At 36.3% G+C, this 19,566-nt stretch overlaps 1 protein-coding gene across 1 annotated transcript in view; it reads right to left on the bottom strand.

The window, feature by feature from the left end:
* SLC9A9 (solute carrier family 9 member A9) overlaps positions 1 to 19,566 on the bottom strand; it is a 184,224-nt gene that overhangs the window by 127,008 nt on the left and 37,650 nt on the right. The window contains exons 5-6 of the mRNA XM_027686117.1: positions 16,080 to 16,195; positions 7,910 to 8,015 (exon numbers count right to left, since the gene is read on the bottom strand). Coding sequence (XP_027541918.1) covers positions 7,910 to 8,015; positions 16,080 to 16,195 — 222 coding nt within the window. The remainder of the gene's footprint in view (positions 1 to 7,909; positions 8,016 to 16,079; positions 16,196 to 19,566) is intronic.

Raw genomic sequence — 19,566 nt, 5'->3', positions numbered from 1 at the left:
TAATTCCTGTTCTGTTGCCAGTTTCTTTACAGTTCAGGAGCAAATTTTGATGTTCTGCTGAAGGATTTCAACACAGACATTTACAAGAAATCAAGATTAAACCGCAAAATTGCATCAGAGAAAAATAATCAGGTTTTTCTCTGCATCCCTATGAGTAAACAAGCTTTTCTTCCCTCCAAGGAGGCCTAGCTACAGGTTTATGTATCACTGTCTTGATCTGTAGTTACACAGTGTGCCTTATCTTTGTTTCTCACCATGTCTTGTCTTTTCTCTCTCTTGCATCTTTTTCCTAGCCGTGCTTTCACAATGTCCATTTGTTGCTTTCACCAGCTCTTTTTCCTACTTTCTCTTTCATCTCCATTTCACCATCTCTTCCAACACTTAGAAATCTATTTTCTTTAAACAGGAAAATGTTGCATGTGTTGATACTTTTTACCCTTTTGTCATGTGTTTAATGGCACAGATGCTTATATTTTCCTCTTTCCTTCCTTGGCTACAAGTGTTGCTCTGTGCAGCTTTGTACAGTAGCTGGCAAGGAATGAGGCTTTTATACTTTTGAAAAACAGTTACCTGGGCTGAAAAGCTTTATGTGTAGGTACACTGAAACTTTAAACTGTGGGCACATAAGGGCCCACTTAGAAGTGGTTTTTTACACTATTTCTTATGTAGTGATATGCCTAAGATGTGTGAATAACATCTGCACTCAGATATCCATTGGAACTAAATAGAACCTAAATTAGTTTCTTTTTCACTACAGTGGCTGAGATAAAACAGTAAAAGACACTAAGAAATTGCATGAATGCAGGGTTTAAAAAAAAAAAAGGCTAAAAATACAAGGGCAACAGAGAAACAAACATTCTTTTTTTAATATGTAATTGCTCAATACTGATGCAGTCATATTTTTTTGCTTTTTGCTAACAGTGCCTCACAAATCTCAGCACGAGGTTTGGGATTCAGGCTGACAGAATTCACTGTGTTCTTAGGCAGAACAAACTCCCACTTACCTACAGGTGGGGAGGAAACTGAAACAAAGTCTTTGTTTCTTAGTTGGTACACATGATAAAAAAGGTTTTGAGATATACATACGGAAGCCCACAGTGTCACTTTTAAAGGCCACTTTCTGACTATAACAGCAGTTTGAGGGAAAAGTATGATATGAGAACATTCAGCTATCTTTCCTCTGCAATATTTCTTATTCAATGTGCTCAGGGATCAAAGTGTAGCAAAGTCTATACAGAAGAATGCTCCAAAAATGAAAGGGCAAAGGATACAAATTAGAGACCGTCCATGACAAAAGAAAAAAGAATAATATAATCATAAAGGGAGCTTCACATCTACTGAGATAAGCACCAAGGAGACACCCATCATAGCTTTCAAAGCCAATATTATTTCCTGCAAGTCCCAGCTCCCAACTTAATTATTCAACAGCATAGTTGTAGTATCTTTTCTTGTCCTTTATAGAACTACTGATTTTAATATAAAATACATGAAAAATAACAATTAGAAATTGTGAAAACTGGGAAAGCAACACTTGCAGATAATGGACAGTCACCTCACTGGGCCAATGAGAACATGAAACATAGACTGAATATTTGCAACTATATTTGATGTCTGTCAAATATCTACTTCTTCAGTCTCTGATTACATTTGCTTCCCGTGTAAAGTACCTTCAAGTTCAATGGCATAATAACAGTATTAAACCCACTGAAGTAATAACAATGCACATAAACAGATACCTAAACTCAGAAAGGTTTAAAGGTTCTTATTAATTTTTTATTCGAGGTCCATTACATCAAGAGTTTCTTATATTTTGAAGAGATCTAAACTGTACTGAAATTAGTAATATGATGACTGTGCCTACCAGTAAGAATCACCAGTGTGTCAGACGGAATTCTCCTGTCTTCCTAAGATAATTATAGGGATCACTGTCTGAGAAGATATAACCTTAGAGGGTGCTCAGCACACACTGAGCTGAACTCTGGTTTCTAAGTTATTTCCCCTGAAAGTGAATATTGTTTTTCAATAAATTGGTCTCAATTACCTTTGCTGTGTTATTTTAGAAAGCCCCATACAAGCTTCCAGGAGACTTTCTGCCAAGAAAGACTGATTTGAGCACGATATTAACTTGCATAAGGTACTACTAGACTAGAATGAAAGTATTTTTTAAGCAAAGAAGAGGTTTGCTATGACCTGAGTTGGTATATGTTCATCCCGGAAATATTCAAGAAGGGGCCATGAAACTACTTTTACAAGGCTTTTCCTCACTGGGCATAGGAAAGCCAAGCATCACCTTTTTTGATTTGCCCTGCCCCTTTTGCCCTCAATACTATGCTCTGTTATCACAAACATATTGAATAATTAGAGTTCCTCCTTTATATTTTTTCTACAATAGTAGATAAGTTCTGTTTATGCTAAAGAAGAAAGACAAAAGCAAAACAAAAGGGGCAATTTCCCAACTATTTATCACAAATTTCAAGCCTTATAAACTATTAAAAATGATCTGGATTCTATGGAGAGTTAATTTATCAAGTACAGATATGGTTTCATCTGCTGTAGCTAGATCATGAAAAATGGATTTGAAATATAACTATTGTTAGAGAAAAATTATATTCCAAGAACTTTGGAAAATGAAATTTTGTCATTGTGCTAAACTGCTTGGTAAAGCTTTGAACAAATCCACAGAGGCCTATTCTGTAGAAGGGGGTTGCAGTACCCTTTTACCAGCACAGATTTTTTGAGGAATAAAAAAGAAAAAAAAGGAACATTGTGTATTTATTTCAGACTGTCTTATCTGGCCAATAGAGGCTCAGTGAATTCCTGAAACAATATTGCTCCTGAAAGCATCATTGGAAATATGCATCTCACCAATAATTACTGGGGCTTATGTCACCTAAATTTTGCTAATAGGCATTAATGAACTTTGTTGAATCTATACAACCAATAGATACTTCACAAAAGAGGCAGAATATCCATTTCAAAACAATCCAGGTTTTTTTTGTTTACTTTCCTCTTCAAGGTTGCCATCTCTTCCTTTACATACTATTTAAGATAATTTCCTCAAAAATTACAAGCCAAACTTCACAAGGAAACTGTGCTTTCCTCTCTGTCCAGAAATACCTATGCTTCTAGGGCAATTAGCATTTTGACATGGGAGGTCTTCATTTTATATATCAGATAGTTTCTGTGTTCTCTGGCTTCCTTGCCATGGGATCCTCAACCATGCTTTTTATCTACAGGATTTCCATTTCACTCATGTATCAAACTGTTCTTGCCTGCATATAACAGAGCTAATGAATCCACTGCTTGCCATGTGTCACACACGTCACAATGACACACGTCCTGTGTCCTCTGGCTGCCACTCACCTGTTTTAGTTACAGTGGCATATGTTGATGTCCCTGATGCCCCTGTGACTTCCACACTATCTCCTCCTCTGGGAAGAGCTGAGGCTCGTCAGGCCCTCAGAGCAATGGTACCGAGCCAGCAGAGAAATGAAGTTGTGTCTTATGCATAATAATGATACAAAGGCGCCTGACATTGGCCACAATGGAAACATCCCTTGCGCAACGTTCCCTCAGATAATTTGTTAGCAGGAACACACATCAGTATTCATTACTGCTCTCCACATCCTGCACTCACAGAGCACTCAGCATGAGAAAGATGAAATAGCTCTGCTAAATATACTGTCTCAATGCTAATGACATCTTGAGCTGCTTTTCAGTCACATCTCAAGATATTTAATGCTTTTTCTGCAACTTCTACACTTTCTTCATCAAATTTCTCTGCAAATGTGCAAAACCTGTGCCAAGTCCAAACCAAAATATGTGCAGATGTTTTCTTCAACAAATGATAGATATAATGTATGAAGACAGAACAATGGAAAAGGAATGGAAGCGAAGCAGAAGGTTCATATGTTTTGATAAAAAATAGCTGTAGATTATTAATTTTTAGCCAGATTCCACAATCTTCACACACACAACTCCAACTGAAGTTACTGAGATCCTTCTCTGTTTTGATCTTTAGAATGAAGTCCACAGCTCATAAGTGCCTAAGGACACAGCCAATCCACTGTATTTGTATCTAAGGCTCTATCTACAAACCTAAGCAATGATAAACATTCCTGGGGCTGGAATCTATGGATGAAATAGATCACCTTGAGGGGCATTAATTCCTGTGGAATAAATGCCTATGCATATCCAAAGCAAAACAGGCTGCTGCTTTATGATGTTCAGGGAACTGGATGCCAGGTCAAATTTAAGCTAAAAGGAGAGTTTTATCTGTGCTGGAACATTTGTAAGCTAAGTTTGGTTATTCATATTTTTGCTAAAAAGCTGAAGAAGTTGAAAACCCAGGAGTTACAGGATACAAAGAGTGGTAAAAAAGATATAATCTAGAATATATTATGAAAATATTCACGTCATAGACCAATCCCCAAGAAAGCAAAAGAAGTCATTCTATGCAGCATATATTATGATACAGTGATATAAGAAACATAATCTTAAATGACATTCTTTCATTCTGGAAGCTACAGAATAAACTCAGGTAAAGTTCCTTGTGTATATCTGAAGAACTGAGAATGATTTCTTTCTTTAAAATTGTAATAAAGATATGGTAAAATATAATAAATATATGAAGATATGATCAACCTTTTCATAAAAGAGTCCCATAATCTATTGTCTAAAATGAAATTCTAAATAGTGAAACAATCTGTAATCATAAAGATTATGTTTTATTTATTTGTATTAACATTTGTATGTATAAAATACTTCTACATATAAAGTTTGTACTGTGAATAGACATAGAAAGTGGACACAGGTGACAAGTTCATTTTCTGGAAAACAAAGGATGTAGGAAATATTTGTGGCATAATTAATCATACAGGGTTTTCTGTGTAAAAGCAGATATGTTTAGTAATCTATCAAGTATTGCCTTGCAAGGTTCTGTTATTATTTTTCTTAAATATCTTGAATCCTTGATCTAAACCAGGCTCATAAATTACTAATTTTTAACAATTTAAATACTTGTTTTCTTCCAAAATATTTATTTTCTGTGAGAATTGTCAAAACCTTTTTATTAAAATGAGACTTTTATCCTAATAATGAAAAGTTGTAAGCAACTCTGTAAGTTACTTTTATAGGAGAAAATTCTTGTTACATCTACAGTGCCCTTGCTTCCAGAGGCCCTTGTGTGTGTGAGCTTTCCCAGATGCACAACAGCTTGCCAGCCTTCCTGCAGCCACTGCTGTCTATTCGAGTCACAGTGATCCCTCCTGCATGGATTATCTTAAAATAGCACAGTATAAATGAAATCTTGTAATTATCACAAACACCCAGGTGTTTGGTGTGGCAGGATGGCCAGAGGAGAGTTGCTAAATTGGCCTGGAAGATTTGTGTCCTTGATCAGTATTTTCTGAGGGCAATTGGCCACAGTGTCTGTACAAACTGCTGCAGCAACACAGAGCTCCTGTGACTTACTAAATCCATAAGAAAAATGTAGGAGTAGCTGATCCTGCTGCTGTTCTTCTTAAACTAAATGATAAACAGCACAGGAAGAATAGTGATTGGAGGGAGAAGCTGAAGGAAAGGAGAGAGATCAATCTAAACCCTTGTTGGCACTCAGCCACACTACCTTCACCTTGTCCAATTGCCACAGCCAGCCAGAAGGGCCTCCCCTCTTTTCTCTCCCTGCCTTTCCTGCAGTGAGTCACTCCTGCAGACATTATCTTGCCTATTCTGTTAGATAATGAAAGACACTGTGTATTTTCTTGTTCTATTTTCTGTTTACCATTATGTAGTATACTAAGTCACTCATTATTGCTTTTGCAGATTTGTAAACATTATTCTCACACCTTTTTAAATAGACCTCTATTACTGTAATTATGAACATGTTGTGTTTGCACACAAGAATAGTATGGGTTACAGGGAAAAAAATAGCTGTTCTTTCGCAGTCATAGAAAAATAATATTCTTCATTTAAACTCAGGTTGGCTTAGTGGGGTGTTAATGACCTGAAGCTGACATTATTTACAGTCTATCTTTACTTAAATGGCTACAGGAAGATCACGTTGGGTTTCAGAAACATTGTATTTCTGCAGAAGCTGATTATTTAAGCCAGAGAGTCATGAATTGTGAAACTGATGATGCCATGTATTCTCTTCAGTCTCTAAAAATGTCTCTAGAAATCAAACTATCAGTCACACTGAATATAAAAAACCCCAAAACATTAGTTTTCCAGTGACAAGAGATTGTATAGTAAAGATTTGAATCTCCCCTGTACAGCAAAGAAAACACAAGAAGGATTTAGGCTGAGGCTCAAAACCTAGACTTGAGTACTGTGAAGAGCAGAGTTTAGAAACTCATGGATCATGTTCTATCTGATAGTACTTGTCTTTCTAGATTTGCTTTGCAGTTGAGTTGCGCCTTTGAAGAGATCTGTGTGTTTTGACATCACAGCAACCGAAAAACAGAGATACTTAAAACATTCTGGGTGCCCTTGAGTTGCTTGTAGCCTTACAGTTCCTCAGCCTAGGAAACTTGCAGTAACAGGTGAAGAGTCTAAATGAGCTATAAATGTCTAGGCCTCTATTAAACAACACCAAGGGAGAGGAAAAAAATCCCAGACTTACTGTCACCTACATGCTTCTTTCTGATTCTAATAGCTGCTTTAATGCTTTTCTGTCTGTTCTCTCTACCGAGTTGTCTCGTCTTTGATTAGTTTTCCTTCTGAGCATTTTATTTGCTGATGTACCAGATGCTCTTCTAAGTGACACATTCCAGTCCCAGTCACTGGATGTGACAGCCATGCTGTATCTAATCATGAAATGCTGTGCTCAGACGCTTGACAGTGTTTGAAAATACTACTCTTGCTCTGAAAACAATGTGAGGAGTTTAGTGTGGGTGAATGTAACTAGACTGATAACGGGAGAATGATAAATTAAATAAGAATACAATTTTTTTTTGTATTTTGAAAAGAGTTTTTTTTTTTGGTTTTTTTTTTTTTTTGCAATTCAACTATTATAAGTGAAACTGCATGGGGTTTCAGACAAAATATAAATCTCAGTTTTTTAACAAGTGTAAAATCTGTAAAAGTCTTTTTTTCTGAAGGATAGAATAAATCCTAGTTCAAGGAACCATGTTGTAAGGAGAAAGGTGGCACTGAATTGAGGCTTACTGTGAAGCATCTTCAAGCATCCTGGAGAACTGAACTTGATTTTGCAATTCTGTTACTCTTAAGATTATCTGAGAGGATTATTTGTTTTTCTAGCAAAGCTCCAGGAAGCATATAATACGTGTAGAGTGGAGTTGAGATCCTGTTAATCATGTACTTAGCATCTGTGTTTTTAGGACAGCACATACTTGTGTGATTTTGGCCCATCATTTGTGATGTGTTTGAGGATTCCTGAGAATAAAAAAGCTATATATAAATTCAAGATAATATTATCAACTGAAGCTCTGGCAGATTCAATAGACAAGAGTAGATAAACTGAGCTACTGTGTACCACTTTGTGGTTTTAATCTTAGAAAATAAAAGACTGCAAAAAATAAAAAGAACCTGTCTCCAGTTTTACAGTTGCCCTATATCCCAGGTGCTCATTCTGCATTATTTTTTCAAGATACCTTGTTTGGATGAGAAAAGAAATCACATTAAATTAATTTTACACATTTTACAGAGTCGACTGCTTTCTAGGTTGAAGAATATGAAGTAAAAATTGCATTCTGGATACACAGTTACCATTAACAATATTGAAATTCTAGTGTTTAACAAACCAAGAACAATTCCTAAACTACTTCTCTGTAACAAAATCTTCAAATGCTCTATCTATACTTGCACAAACTATATCAGTGAGAATTACATCAGCTATTAAAGCTTGTAATTATCTTGCCAAGTAAAGAATGGAGGTGGGTGTACTTACTATGTCAGCACGATAGCCACAGCATCATTTAGGACACTCTCTCCAAACAGGAGTGTGTATAAATCTGTATCCACATGCAGCTCATGGAAAATAGCAAGAACTGTCACTGTATGGAAACAAAGCAAAGTGAGTTCTTATTTTCATGTTGCTCTGGCAGTTCAAGAAATAAAGCGATGTTAGTATATGAGTTTTGAGAAGTCTAGTCCTATTTGTTGCCTAAGTGGTTAATAATAAGTTAAAAGGGATCAACTGAATTATATAAGATGCTAAAATCCATTAGGTCTATGAGTTTTGGTGTTTCAGCTGAGTTAGACACTTTCCCTCTCACATAGAGAATCATGCATATATGAAAATGTCACAGCATGTTTCACTGTGCATAAGGGACTGTGATCTTGCGACTACAGAAAAAACAAGGGTGATGAAAAGATGGGCTTTTCCATGGACTTTGTGTGTGATGAGTAGTGATTTACCTGTTTTAAGAAGGATTTAATAATATTTATCCATTTATTATGCTTGTTCACTGAAGAATATGCATAATAACTTACCCTGTCCTGAACCACTTTCCCCTTGGATTAGCATATCTGTGGTCATGCAGCCCTCTGGTCCAGACCAGGATATCTGACACCTGTAACCCTTTGCCTTCAGCATATCATTAACTAACATTCCTTCTTCCTTCATGAGTTATATCCTCTATTTGATTTTTAGTTTACCAGTGTAGTAGAAAAAGAATAGAGTGTGTTGAATTTGAATTGAAGTTGGGCAAAACATTTAGACACACATCCTCAGGGGCATTTAGACACTTGGCTCATATTCAGGAAATTAAGTCCTATGGTTATCAACTTATGCCTTATCTGTTTTATGCCTCAGTTTTCTTACCTGCAAAGAGGGTATCACAGTCCTTCCCAAGATCTACCTTGCACTTCATAACCTCCAACCGAACAAGACTATTTGTGTTCTGTGTTGGTATTATTTTATCTTTGCATGGGTGAAGCAGAGCTTTCTCTTTCCAAACAGAATTTAATGTAAAGCCCCCCAGTTACTTGTATGGTTAAAAATTACATGATAACTCACTGCTTCACTGGTGCTCATTCTAGTACATAATTGTGCAAGTGACTCAGCCCTCATGGCCCAGGAATCTCAAAGTTTAGGAGTGCCTCTAGGATGCCATGTTCACCTCTGACATTTTAGATATGACAATTATATACTTTTACATTCACATGACTGCTGATAAATCACACAAAATAGAGTGTCAGCTAATGACGTTTTGTCTTAATAATATTTCTTGGAACTTTGAAATCATTACTCCTAAGATTTTCTAAACGACATTTAAATTTCTATGTAATCTAAAAATCTGTTTATAAACCCAAAATAGATTCTCAGTTCTCCTATGAGATTTTATGTCAAAGTGATCTCTGTTGATGTGTTATCTTTGAAGAATTTTGGAAGTGTTATCCTACAGAAGACAATTTAGGGGATGTGTGTAGCTGAACATTTGCTGATATAGCTATATTTAAATTAGCTAGTTATATTTAACCATCCTGGTAACCTCACCCATCTACTCCCACTGCAGCTATAATTTAAACTAGGAAAAGAGTTCTTTCCCCAGAATAGCTTAAAGGTGTAGGAAGGAGTTTTATTGACAAACGATATTTTCTTGCTTCACCAACATCTATATTCAGTTTTTTTCCTGATTAGCAATGCTGACTTAATGTGCTAAATGTGGATCCAGTTTAGTGCCCTGTTCTTTGATGTCATTGGCATAACAACAGACTTGTTTTCTAAAACTATTTGCCACTTCCAGCTTTTATTTATTGGCTAATTAGTTTGGACTCTCATTAATAGTCTCTGTGGTAATGATAGAAGGAAAAGAAAGCAGTAAAGTCCAAAGTCCTGTTGGTGTGTATGTGTAGCAGGTCAAGCCAATTAGACAGATGCCTACACATTCCTCTCCTTCTTTCCTTCTAAGTAAACAGATTTCTTTTGCTTTCTCTCCCAACCCTACCCCAAAAATATGACTTCAAATCTTTTCAAATGCAAGCAAAATAATAAAGCAAGCAACACAATAATGCATCGATTGCCCAGTTCACCCAGTTTTCAGAAAGTATCTTCTATTTCAAATGTTTTCTCGTTTCCAGTGGAGGTTATAGGATCTTCTTCACAGCACTACCTGTCCCTGACTCAAAGATTCTGGTCTCTGCTCTGTCCCCATGTTTGTCTGGCCCAAGACACAGCAAGCTTCAGCCATACCACTGCTGACAGATATTTTTCTGATATGTTTTTAAGGAACTAAAGTGATACTAGTTCCACAAATCCCAAGGGAGAGTAACTTGCTCTTCAGTATTCATACAATTTATAAATGCAGTTATTTCTGAATGATGTCTAAACTAAATCTCCCCTCCTGCTCTTCAAGTCTGTAATTTCCATTCTCAGCCTCATGAGACACAGATAATTTGTCACATTTATTCAGTTTTTCTTTCCAGCAGCATTTTGCCTATTCAAAGACTCATTTCAGACATCTCCTCCCTAAACTGACTCACTTCTTTCAATCTCCTCCCTTTAGTAAGGTTTTCTTGCCTTCTAATCAGCTCATATCTTTCCTGAAATACAGTGCCCAAAATCAGATCCCAGTATTGTAGCTGACATTTGCTGTCAAGACACAGAATGAAAAGATGCTGTAGAACATGTTAATAAATCCTATTTTCCTTTTTTTTGCTATGTATTGGTACTTATGACTCATTTTCAGGTTGTAAACTTGAAATCCTTCTCATAAGAGAATGCTCACTTCCTTGTCTGCTATCTATGAGGTTGATTTTTTCTAAGTGTAGCATTTATCCTTCTTGATTTTAAATCATTACAGGAATCATATTGAGTTCTAATCACATCTTTCAAAGTGTTTGCAATCTCCTTTAAGCATAATATTATACACTGAAGAAGCCCCCTCTGTTGCATTAGCCAATTCACTAATGAACATTGTAAATAGTATCTGCATAACAACAGAGAACTGCAGAATCTTTGGCACACCCAGCCTGTTTAAGAGCTCAAGAAAACATTTGCACTTTGTTTTGACAACCAGCATGTAGTCACTTCCCCCAGATCACATTTACCTTCATTAATTATGAGAATCTATGGGTATAAGTCAGAACAGACACGATAAAAGGGAGATAACATTCTGCTATGGAAGAAAGGTAATTTAAATTGCTCTCTGGATAGAATCACACCCTAGGAATAGTCATTGTGCCCAAAGTAGACACATCATGTTTTGTCTGATGATCGACTTTAAACTCAAGGGAATTAATTTTAAAATAATCATATATCACAGTGACATATCTAATCTGTGTGTATTTTAAGTAAAGACCATGGACACTGCATTGCAGTGGCCTCCCTGGCTTTCTGAAGGCACTTTGAGGAACAGTAAGTACAGCTTGGGTTTTGTGTGGTAACTCCTCAAAGACTTGCACAATTCAATAGACACAATATGTATTATAAATATACCAAACACCTTTTCATTAAAGTACACAATACCTCTTCATCTCTTATTTCAGTGTAAGTATATGAGGACAGAGATAAAGACAGGTAAAGAACTTGATGGCTAAAGGGACAGGTAATTGGGGGAGCACAAACACCTTTTGTGGCAGTAGAAAAGTGACGCCAATGGAAATAATGTGTATGAGAGCTGCTGACTCAGAGAGAGTTGTGACCTTCATTTAAAAATTCAGAGATGGGAAGCAGGAAATAGTGAAGCAATTAAGATTTTCACAGTACTTGTGCCAGCAGAAATCTGATTCACTTCTTCCTTGACTTCATGGCCTTAGGGAACATCTGCTAGATGCTGAGCTTAACATGCTTTCAGCTGTACCCAAGTTATAACAAGTATCTGTGGAGCTGGTTTGTGAAAGGTAACTTTTGACATATGTAGAAACAAATGGGCTTGTTATTGATCCCTGTAAAAAGTATTTGCGACTGAAATATCAGCAAACTACAACAATCCCTAAGCTAACTGTATCCAGTGCTACTTTGCTGTTATGTTTAAAAAGAATAAGGAAACCCAGAAAATAAATGAGACCATTATATAAAGTACTGGTATTATTGTACCTCAATCCTCTGACTAGAACTATTAATATCTTTCTCATGGGCATAAATTCTTTTAGGAGGGCAGTATCAAACAGGAAGAAAATAAGATGAGAGAAATTTAACATATCTCCTATTGACTCGGTCTAAAAATAAAGATTTCAATTTAAGTTATAGTCTTCTTTCTCTATTAATCAGTCACACCACTCACAGGTTAGTTCAGTGGTGAAAAAGAAGAAAGCATACAAATATTTTAATTAAAACCACATTTATAAAGTCTTATGTAACCAGTATATGAAATGTATTATGTTGTTGTATTTGTACATTATGCTTCTTAATATGAAATCCTTTGATTTTATGAGAAACAGAAACTGCTCTTTCTGATAAATATCCAATTTTATCAATAACAAGAGCAGTGCAACCCACAGCTCCAGTTCAGCTGTAACCATAGTAACTCCAAATAGGGAAGAGCCTTGTGATTATCAGTGTGACCAAAGGTAAGGGAGTTCATATAGCTCAGAAATAGCCGTGCTCCGGCAAACTCTTGTAAGGTAAAGCTGTTTTCTACACTTGAAATGTCAAAAGTTAAAAAGAAAAAGGAAGTGCTAAAGACGCATGAGATGTGTCTGGATTGGAAGGTCATTGCACAGAACGTGTCAATGGCAGCAGCCAAGACAATGTGCCAGTGGCACTGTTGGGTTATTTTTGGTGGCTGAGGCAGAGCTCATAACTTCACATTCACGTGCCAGTTTTGTTCTGTCCGTTCCTCTGTTACAACCACTGGCACTCTGGAGCAGCTGCTTGCTGGGGCTCATTGCTGACCTGCCTTCCCAGCCCAGGACAGCCGCTGTCAGAATCCCCAGTCTGTGCTCCCACGGCAGATGGTTTCATCTGCCAGGTCTCTGTTGCTCGGGGGCCGAGCACTGGGGGCTCCACGCCCCACAGCAGCACCTTTGCCACACTCTCACTGCTGCTCTTAGTGAGTGACACGTGCATGAGGATGTAGGAAGGAACTGCTCCATCCCCTTTGAGGGGATCACAGCAAAACACTCCCAGAGTCAGGTTACATTAGGAATCAAAATGCAATACTAACACGAGGACGCCCTTTCTACAGCGAAACAGAGAAATCTGTGCTGTTTGACACAGATGAAAAAACAAGATGGATCAGAATAAAGAAAAATGTAAATACTGGTCATGTTTAAACCAAAGATTAAGGAAGTGATAATTTGGGAATTTTAGAATTCTGTTTCTTTAAATTAAATCTCTCACCTGAAGTCTGAAAATAACAAACTTTTCCTGCTGAAAATAATAAATTATTGAAAGGAGATATTCTCTGTAAAACGAATTATTTAGTTGAAAGTAACTTTCTTTTGTCCCTGAAGTTTCTAACTTTCCTGTCTAGAGACATGAAAGTTCTTTTTGAGGCATCCCAAAGCATCACTGATGTTTAGGGATCACGGTCTATAATGCAAAACACAGTCCCAAGTATATCCAGTCTCAAATTAATTTCTTAATCTTAGTTCAAGAGCTAGTTTTCTATGTAAAAGGAACACACAGCATGTAAGAGCAACTCTTCTGAATTATTTTTATGCAAAAATGTCTAGATTAATAATCTTCAGATAACCTTCAAAACTAAAACCTACAGAGTGCTATGATATTTTTTTGTTCTTCTTAACAGTATTGGCAACCTTAACTGGCAGACATTTGTTCACTGCCTTGCTAGTAAAAGTCTTTATTTAACATGTAAACATCTACCAGTCATCTTTGCTATTACAAATACAGAACTCAATCAAACCAACTTCTGTCAACTGATCAGTTTTAGCATATTTTGAGACTTAATTGCTTCCAACAGCCAAGGGAAATTAAATCTCTTTTTAAAATGAGTTTATAATCCTACACAGTGAAAAATTAAATGAAAATCATGTAGGAAATCTGACAGGAATTTATTATTTCATCTTAAGACACTAATTTATTGTTCTAGCCTACTTCTATAATGCTGACATTTTACCAAAGATTTCTTTAAGAAAACCAAATCAAAACCTAGATATCACATATAAAATCATTAGACTGATTGTTTTATGCTCTAATACATATCAGTTCTCCATGGCACAAAATTTTAGCTTTAACTTTTGGAATGCCAGTGAGCTCTTTACATGGCTTGAGATTATAATTCATTAGCAGATCCTGCAACACGATCAAATATTTTCAGCAGTCTCCACCATTTAATTAATGAAAAACTTAATTCAAAATTCTCTAAGTCTTTGGTTGAAATTTATGGATAAGGTTAGTGAACACATGGAACAGCTTAGAATATTGTGAGTAGATAACAGAGGGAGCAAGACTGAACATTAAAAAACCTCTTGGACATGCGCAGACACTATATAAGTAAGGAGTAATTGCAAACAATATTAATCAATGACAGTTTGTCACACTAGAAGGAGTTTTCTCAACTGCAGCATTAGCTTTTTAAGTCTATGTAAAAATCTAGGAAAATAAATCCTTGTCACTTCTTATTCCTTACAGTCTAAGAGGAGCTTCTGTTTTGTTTCCTTTTTTTTTCTTCATGGTTGTTCTAGATTAATCAGTGGTGATTTAATACCATTCTAGTCAAAATCAGTGCATTTGTTTTATACATTACTCCTCATAAGTCAACATGTTAATTTGTGAAACTAAATAGTATTGGACTGGAAAATGGGAAAAGAAACCAAGCCAGCTGCAAAACCCTATTCATGGCACCATCAAGAAACATACTTGGAAATTGTAAGCACCCTTTTATTCCATAAGCAGTTTATTTTCCAAGGTTTCCCTTGTGCTTTCAGTTTCTGTGTTTTTCTCTTGCTCTGAGGATAGGCTCCAATCATGTGCAGAATCTTAATAATGTAGCTGGGTGATAAGTGGCAACATATTGGATGCTTGGATTAATTTGAGAATAACAACTTGATGCAGCTTTTACAGCAATCTTGCAACAACTGCTTTTGTGGAAATAAATTGTTTTAGACCATATTTTTAAGCCATTAGAATGACAGATCACAATCCAAAAGTATTTTGTTAAATATTGAGAGATCATTTAAAGAATAGAAAAAAAATCGTAGAACAAATGGCTTTTTCTCATTTTTTTCAAAGCCAGGAATTTGAAAGCTTTATTCCTAAGTTTCTCAGAGAAGTTTCTCAAGGGTAGTTAACACTAACGTGCATGACAAAATGTTTTCTGTTCCATTGCCTGGAGCAGCTCAGCTGAAAATTTTGCAAAAATCCAACGTACCTTTGCAGAATTTGTACTTTGTATCTCAGCAGATAACATATTAAAAAATCCTTTTTTCACCTTGTCCTTCACTGTTGTCCCACAGATGCAAATAGCAATACCTTCCTTTTAATGTTAGAGTACCCTTATTAACATTTTCAACATAACACAACCTGGAAAAATCTATGAAACCTAGGGTTATTTTGAGATAAGCCCTGTTTTGATTAGAAGGATGGACTAGAAGACCCCCAGACATCCCTTCAAATGTAAGGAATTCTGTACTTCTGGGATTCTGAAACTCACTTCGTGCTTCCCAGACCTTGCTATTTACTGCAACTTCAAGCTTTAAATCTCACGCCTGCAAATTCAAGTCAATCTGTTGGTATGGAATTTTTTAGAGTTGTATTTATATGAGCACTGCATTCAAACTGTAACTGATACCTTATAAACAGTATTCATATGGCCAAATCTGAAAGCTTTGTTCCCCATATCTTTAAGCTGGGTTAGATCACACATGGATGTGATGTGGAGATTTTTAACTGTGAGGCCCCAGGTCACAGCAGTTCTCACACAGCAATCAGCAGAGAGGTGTCCTGGAGATCAGAGGACATTTTTCCAATCTTTCCAGCAACTCCAATTATGAAGTTTGTGAGCTAAATCTAGGTAAACTAGTCACTAAAACAAACACAAGGGATCTCTGGAGCTGATTTGACTTATGATTATCAGAATATCAGACGTTTAAGAGCTGTGGGAAGAAAACATCAAGAACAGAGACTTGAAACATTTCTGTGGGACTTACAATTGCGATGTTCTTATTTACTCTTCTGAGTTTTGAAAAAGCAATTTATTTTAAATGGTTACCTGGATCTGTGGCAGACATCAGCGATCCAAAAAATAAACAGTCAGTGAAGTGGAATTCCTGTTGCTTTAACTGGCCTATGTGTACCATGGCCTTCACAAAGCCATACATTATCAACCTGTCAGAGGAAAGAGAAGACAGGCATTCAGACAGAGCATTTAACACTTACGCTCAATTTACAGTATTAAACAGGTTCTTATTCTCTTTAGCTTCTTTTCAGTAAACTTATCACATGAATACTGAACATAAACAGTTATCATGTAGAAATTTTATTTCCTGCTCAACTGTCAAATATTGTATTGAAACACCAGAGACAATTCCAAAGCAAAGGCTTTTCTGAATAATTGTCATCTGCTGGTAGCAGAGGACAATGGTTTGAGCTGTTTATTTTTCAAAAGGAAAGATAATGTAAACGTAAGAAGACATTATTAAGACTAATTTGTCTAATATTGTAGAACATTTAAACAAAGGCAGTTCCACTATCAGCTCTGTGGCTTGCTTTAATATTTCTAAATGAATAGTTTTATTCTATGAGCTTTTAAATGTTAGCTGTACTCAAAGTTCCAGATAAGGTCTCCAAATGAGACATATTTAACAACTCACAGTGACAGTGAGGCAACAAAGTCACACTTCAAAATGCACTGCTACATCCTCACCAGTTTCACAGGAAATGTTATCACTGGTTTATATAACTAGGCAATGCTATCTGAGATGTGCAGTCTAGTAAGAATCTTGAAATATCTCAAACAAAAGGGCTTCAGTTGTTGTTAGAACCTGTTGTAGATTTTCAAAATTTTATATGTTTCCAGTCTAGTTAATAACAAACCCAATTGCATTCCATCCCTTTTCCGTAAACACAACACATAAATTGACAACTGGGCTCTTCTAACTACAGCCTTTAAACCAACCATTTAAACAGGGCTCCATGCATGCACATACTGAGCTATGCTTTGCCCTCAGCTACACTCCTAAGGTGTTACCAAAGCCACAAAAATGCAGAAGATCTGAGGGACACAGGAAGTGTTAATTACCCAACAGTCTGCTTTCAAATACTTTACCAGTCTTACTGTATTCCACTAGGAGGGAAGCAGATAAGTCCCCACAGCATTCCCCAGTGGTCCTGGGTATCTGTGTATGTATTTACAGGAGCTGCCTAGCAAACAGTTCACCACCAATTGCCCTAAAACTGTTTATCCAGCTATGGTTCTCCTTGGTTGATGAGCTCACTTTCTCTCCATTGCCAAAGAATAAAGACTCAAGACCCTGCAGGGAACTTAGTCTTTTTATCCTTAGCACAAATTTGTCAGCTTTCAGGAATGAATCCTTCAAAACCTGACTGTGGTGCTGCTATCCCAATTTGCAATTGTCTCAAAAGCCACAGCAATGGAAGTGAGCATGGGGATGCCTTTTAGAAATAATTGCCCAGACCTGCTTGCAGTTTTGACCAGAGATATTCTTCTTCCTCATTTAAAAAAATATTTTAAAATAATAAATAAAAATAAATTTTGACTATTTGTAAAATTTAGTAATGATATTGAAAAGTTTGATCTCAGCTGGATACCTGAGCTCCAAATGGTGGTGCTATTGCACATCACCCAGTACCACACAACATAACTGTTCCGAAAACTTCTCAGTTGGACTTAAGGTTGGTTCAGTGCTGCAAATAGTATTTGTGAATAATGGATTTGGTCATGGATTTGGAACATTATAATAAAGTAATACAATAGAAGAACAAAACTCAGATGAGCTTTGCTGCAGAAGACCCGACATTTTCTACACCCAAACATATTTTTTTTAAATGTGGGAAGGAGCTCATCAAGCTAGAGCAAGTATTTTGCTACTTCAACAGGAAAAGAGAGAGGCAGTAATGTAATGAAACACAGGAGAATTCAAAATTTTCCAGATTATGCAAGTCTGGAACTTACAAAGTGCCTCATCTCCAAAAAATTCTACATAGAATGCTGTCATTACACAGTAGAGGAGACATCATATAAATATTTGACTTGGTGAAGTAAGAACCACCTTCTGGGAAACTGAACTTTAACTACCATAATTTCCAGTACAAATTGGCAAGAAAACCACGAGTCCTCAGCACAAAGACACAAAATAAACTTTAGACTGACAAAAATTGAAGTAAATAACAGACACTGAAGAACCAGAACAAAAGCTCTGCAAGGCTTTAATTATTCTTAGCATTGGGTTGTCCTTACAGTTTTGAAGCTGGACTGAATTTTGAAGCTTGCTGGTGTGAAAAAGGGAGGAAGAATCTCCATTTGTAAAGGGTCCAGTTTTTTTACTACCACAGTTCTGCTGCTAATAACCTTCCATTGTAGTGCACTGAGGAAAGGAATTTGGAAAGCACCTTGGCTTTCTGGGAACTGCTGGATTTTTCCAGTGAATTTGTTTATAAAGCTGCTCTCTAGGAAGGCTACTCTGAGATTGGGACATTCTTGAACCAGCTGCTGTTTACATGTAGAGGGGAAAAAGAGAGAGCCCTCTCCTAAGGCCTTTACAGACTAATTGCTACACACAAAACCATGGCAGGTTGGTTTATAGAATGCTGATTCTTTGATAAGTAGCTGAATCCTCACATGCAAGCTAAAATGGGAAAACCTACCAGTTCTAAAAGAATCTACTCTTAATTTAAAGCTGCAGGGGACATAATTAGAATGCAAGAAAACCTGCTAAGTGAAGATGTACAACACACCCCGTATCCTCAGTACAGACAGCCCCATCTGCCTGAGGGTTTTATCAGCAGTTGTATTTCTTCAGTTTTGCTGTTCATTGCATTATCACTGGTGAATCTCACTAAGGGTCTTTATTGTGTTAAAGGTTTTAAAAGCGTAATTCCTGATTTAAAGTGTTTGTGCAGTTATGTTGTGTAGCATGAAAGAGACTTGTAATTTAAATCTTTTCTGCAAAATATGTTTTCTAGTCTGCAGAGAATTTTTCATCTCATAGTCCAACTCCCTAAAGAATCCTGCTTTATCTAGACGTGATTATCTTGTAGCTGGAAGCCAGTTGAATATAGTTACAGATTGTAATCATGCTAGCAAAAGATGAAAAAATATTTCTTCCTTCACATTTCTTCCTTTTCACAAGGAATAACAACATTAATAAGCCAACAATAAGAAAATCTTATTTGTGCCTATATATGAAGTAACATAGTGATTGACGGATACCATAATAGAAACAAAAAGACACTTATCTGAATTTAAAATACATGATGAAAAATATAAATAGTAGAGATAAAAATTAAATACTCCTTTATTTTGATCTTTCTCTTTCTACTATATCAATATATTTTTATAAGCTTTTCCTATACAATGAAATGCTTCACATGAAATGTCCTGGCTACAGTGATCCATTATTTCAGAGTGTTTTATGTAGTATTGCATCCTTCTTTTAGTCATCTTTTAAATCAGTCCTGTCACTAGAAAGGGTAATATCATGGGTTTTTCTTCAAAAACTCATTTGCCAACTAATCAA

This window comes from Neopelma chrysocephalum, unplaced genomic scaffold (assembly GCF_003984885.1).
Source record: "Neopelma chrysocephalum unplaced genomic scaffold, ASM398488v2 Primary Assembly neopelma1_70, whole genome shotgun sequence".
NCBI lineage: Eukaryota > Metazoa > Chordata > Aves > Passeriformes > Pipridae > Neopelma > Neopelma chrysocephalum.
The sequence above is the reverse complement of the archived record's forward strand: the minus strand, read 5'-3'. Positions and strand labels throughout refer to the sequence as shown.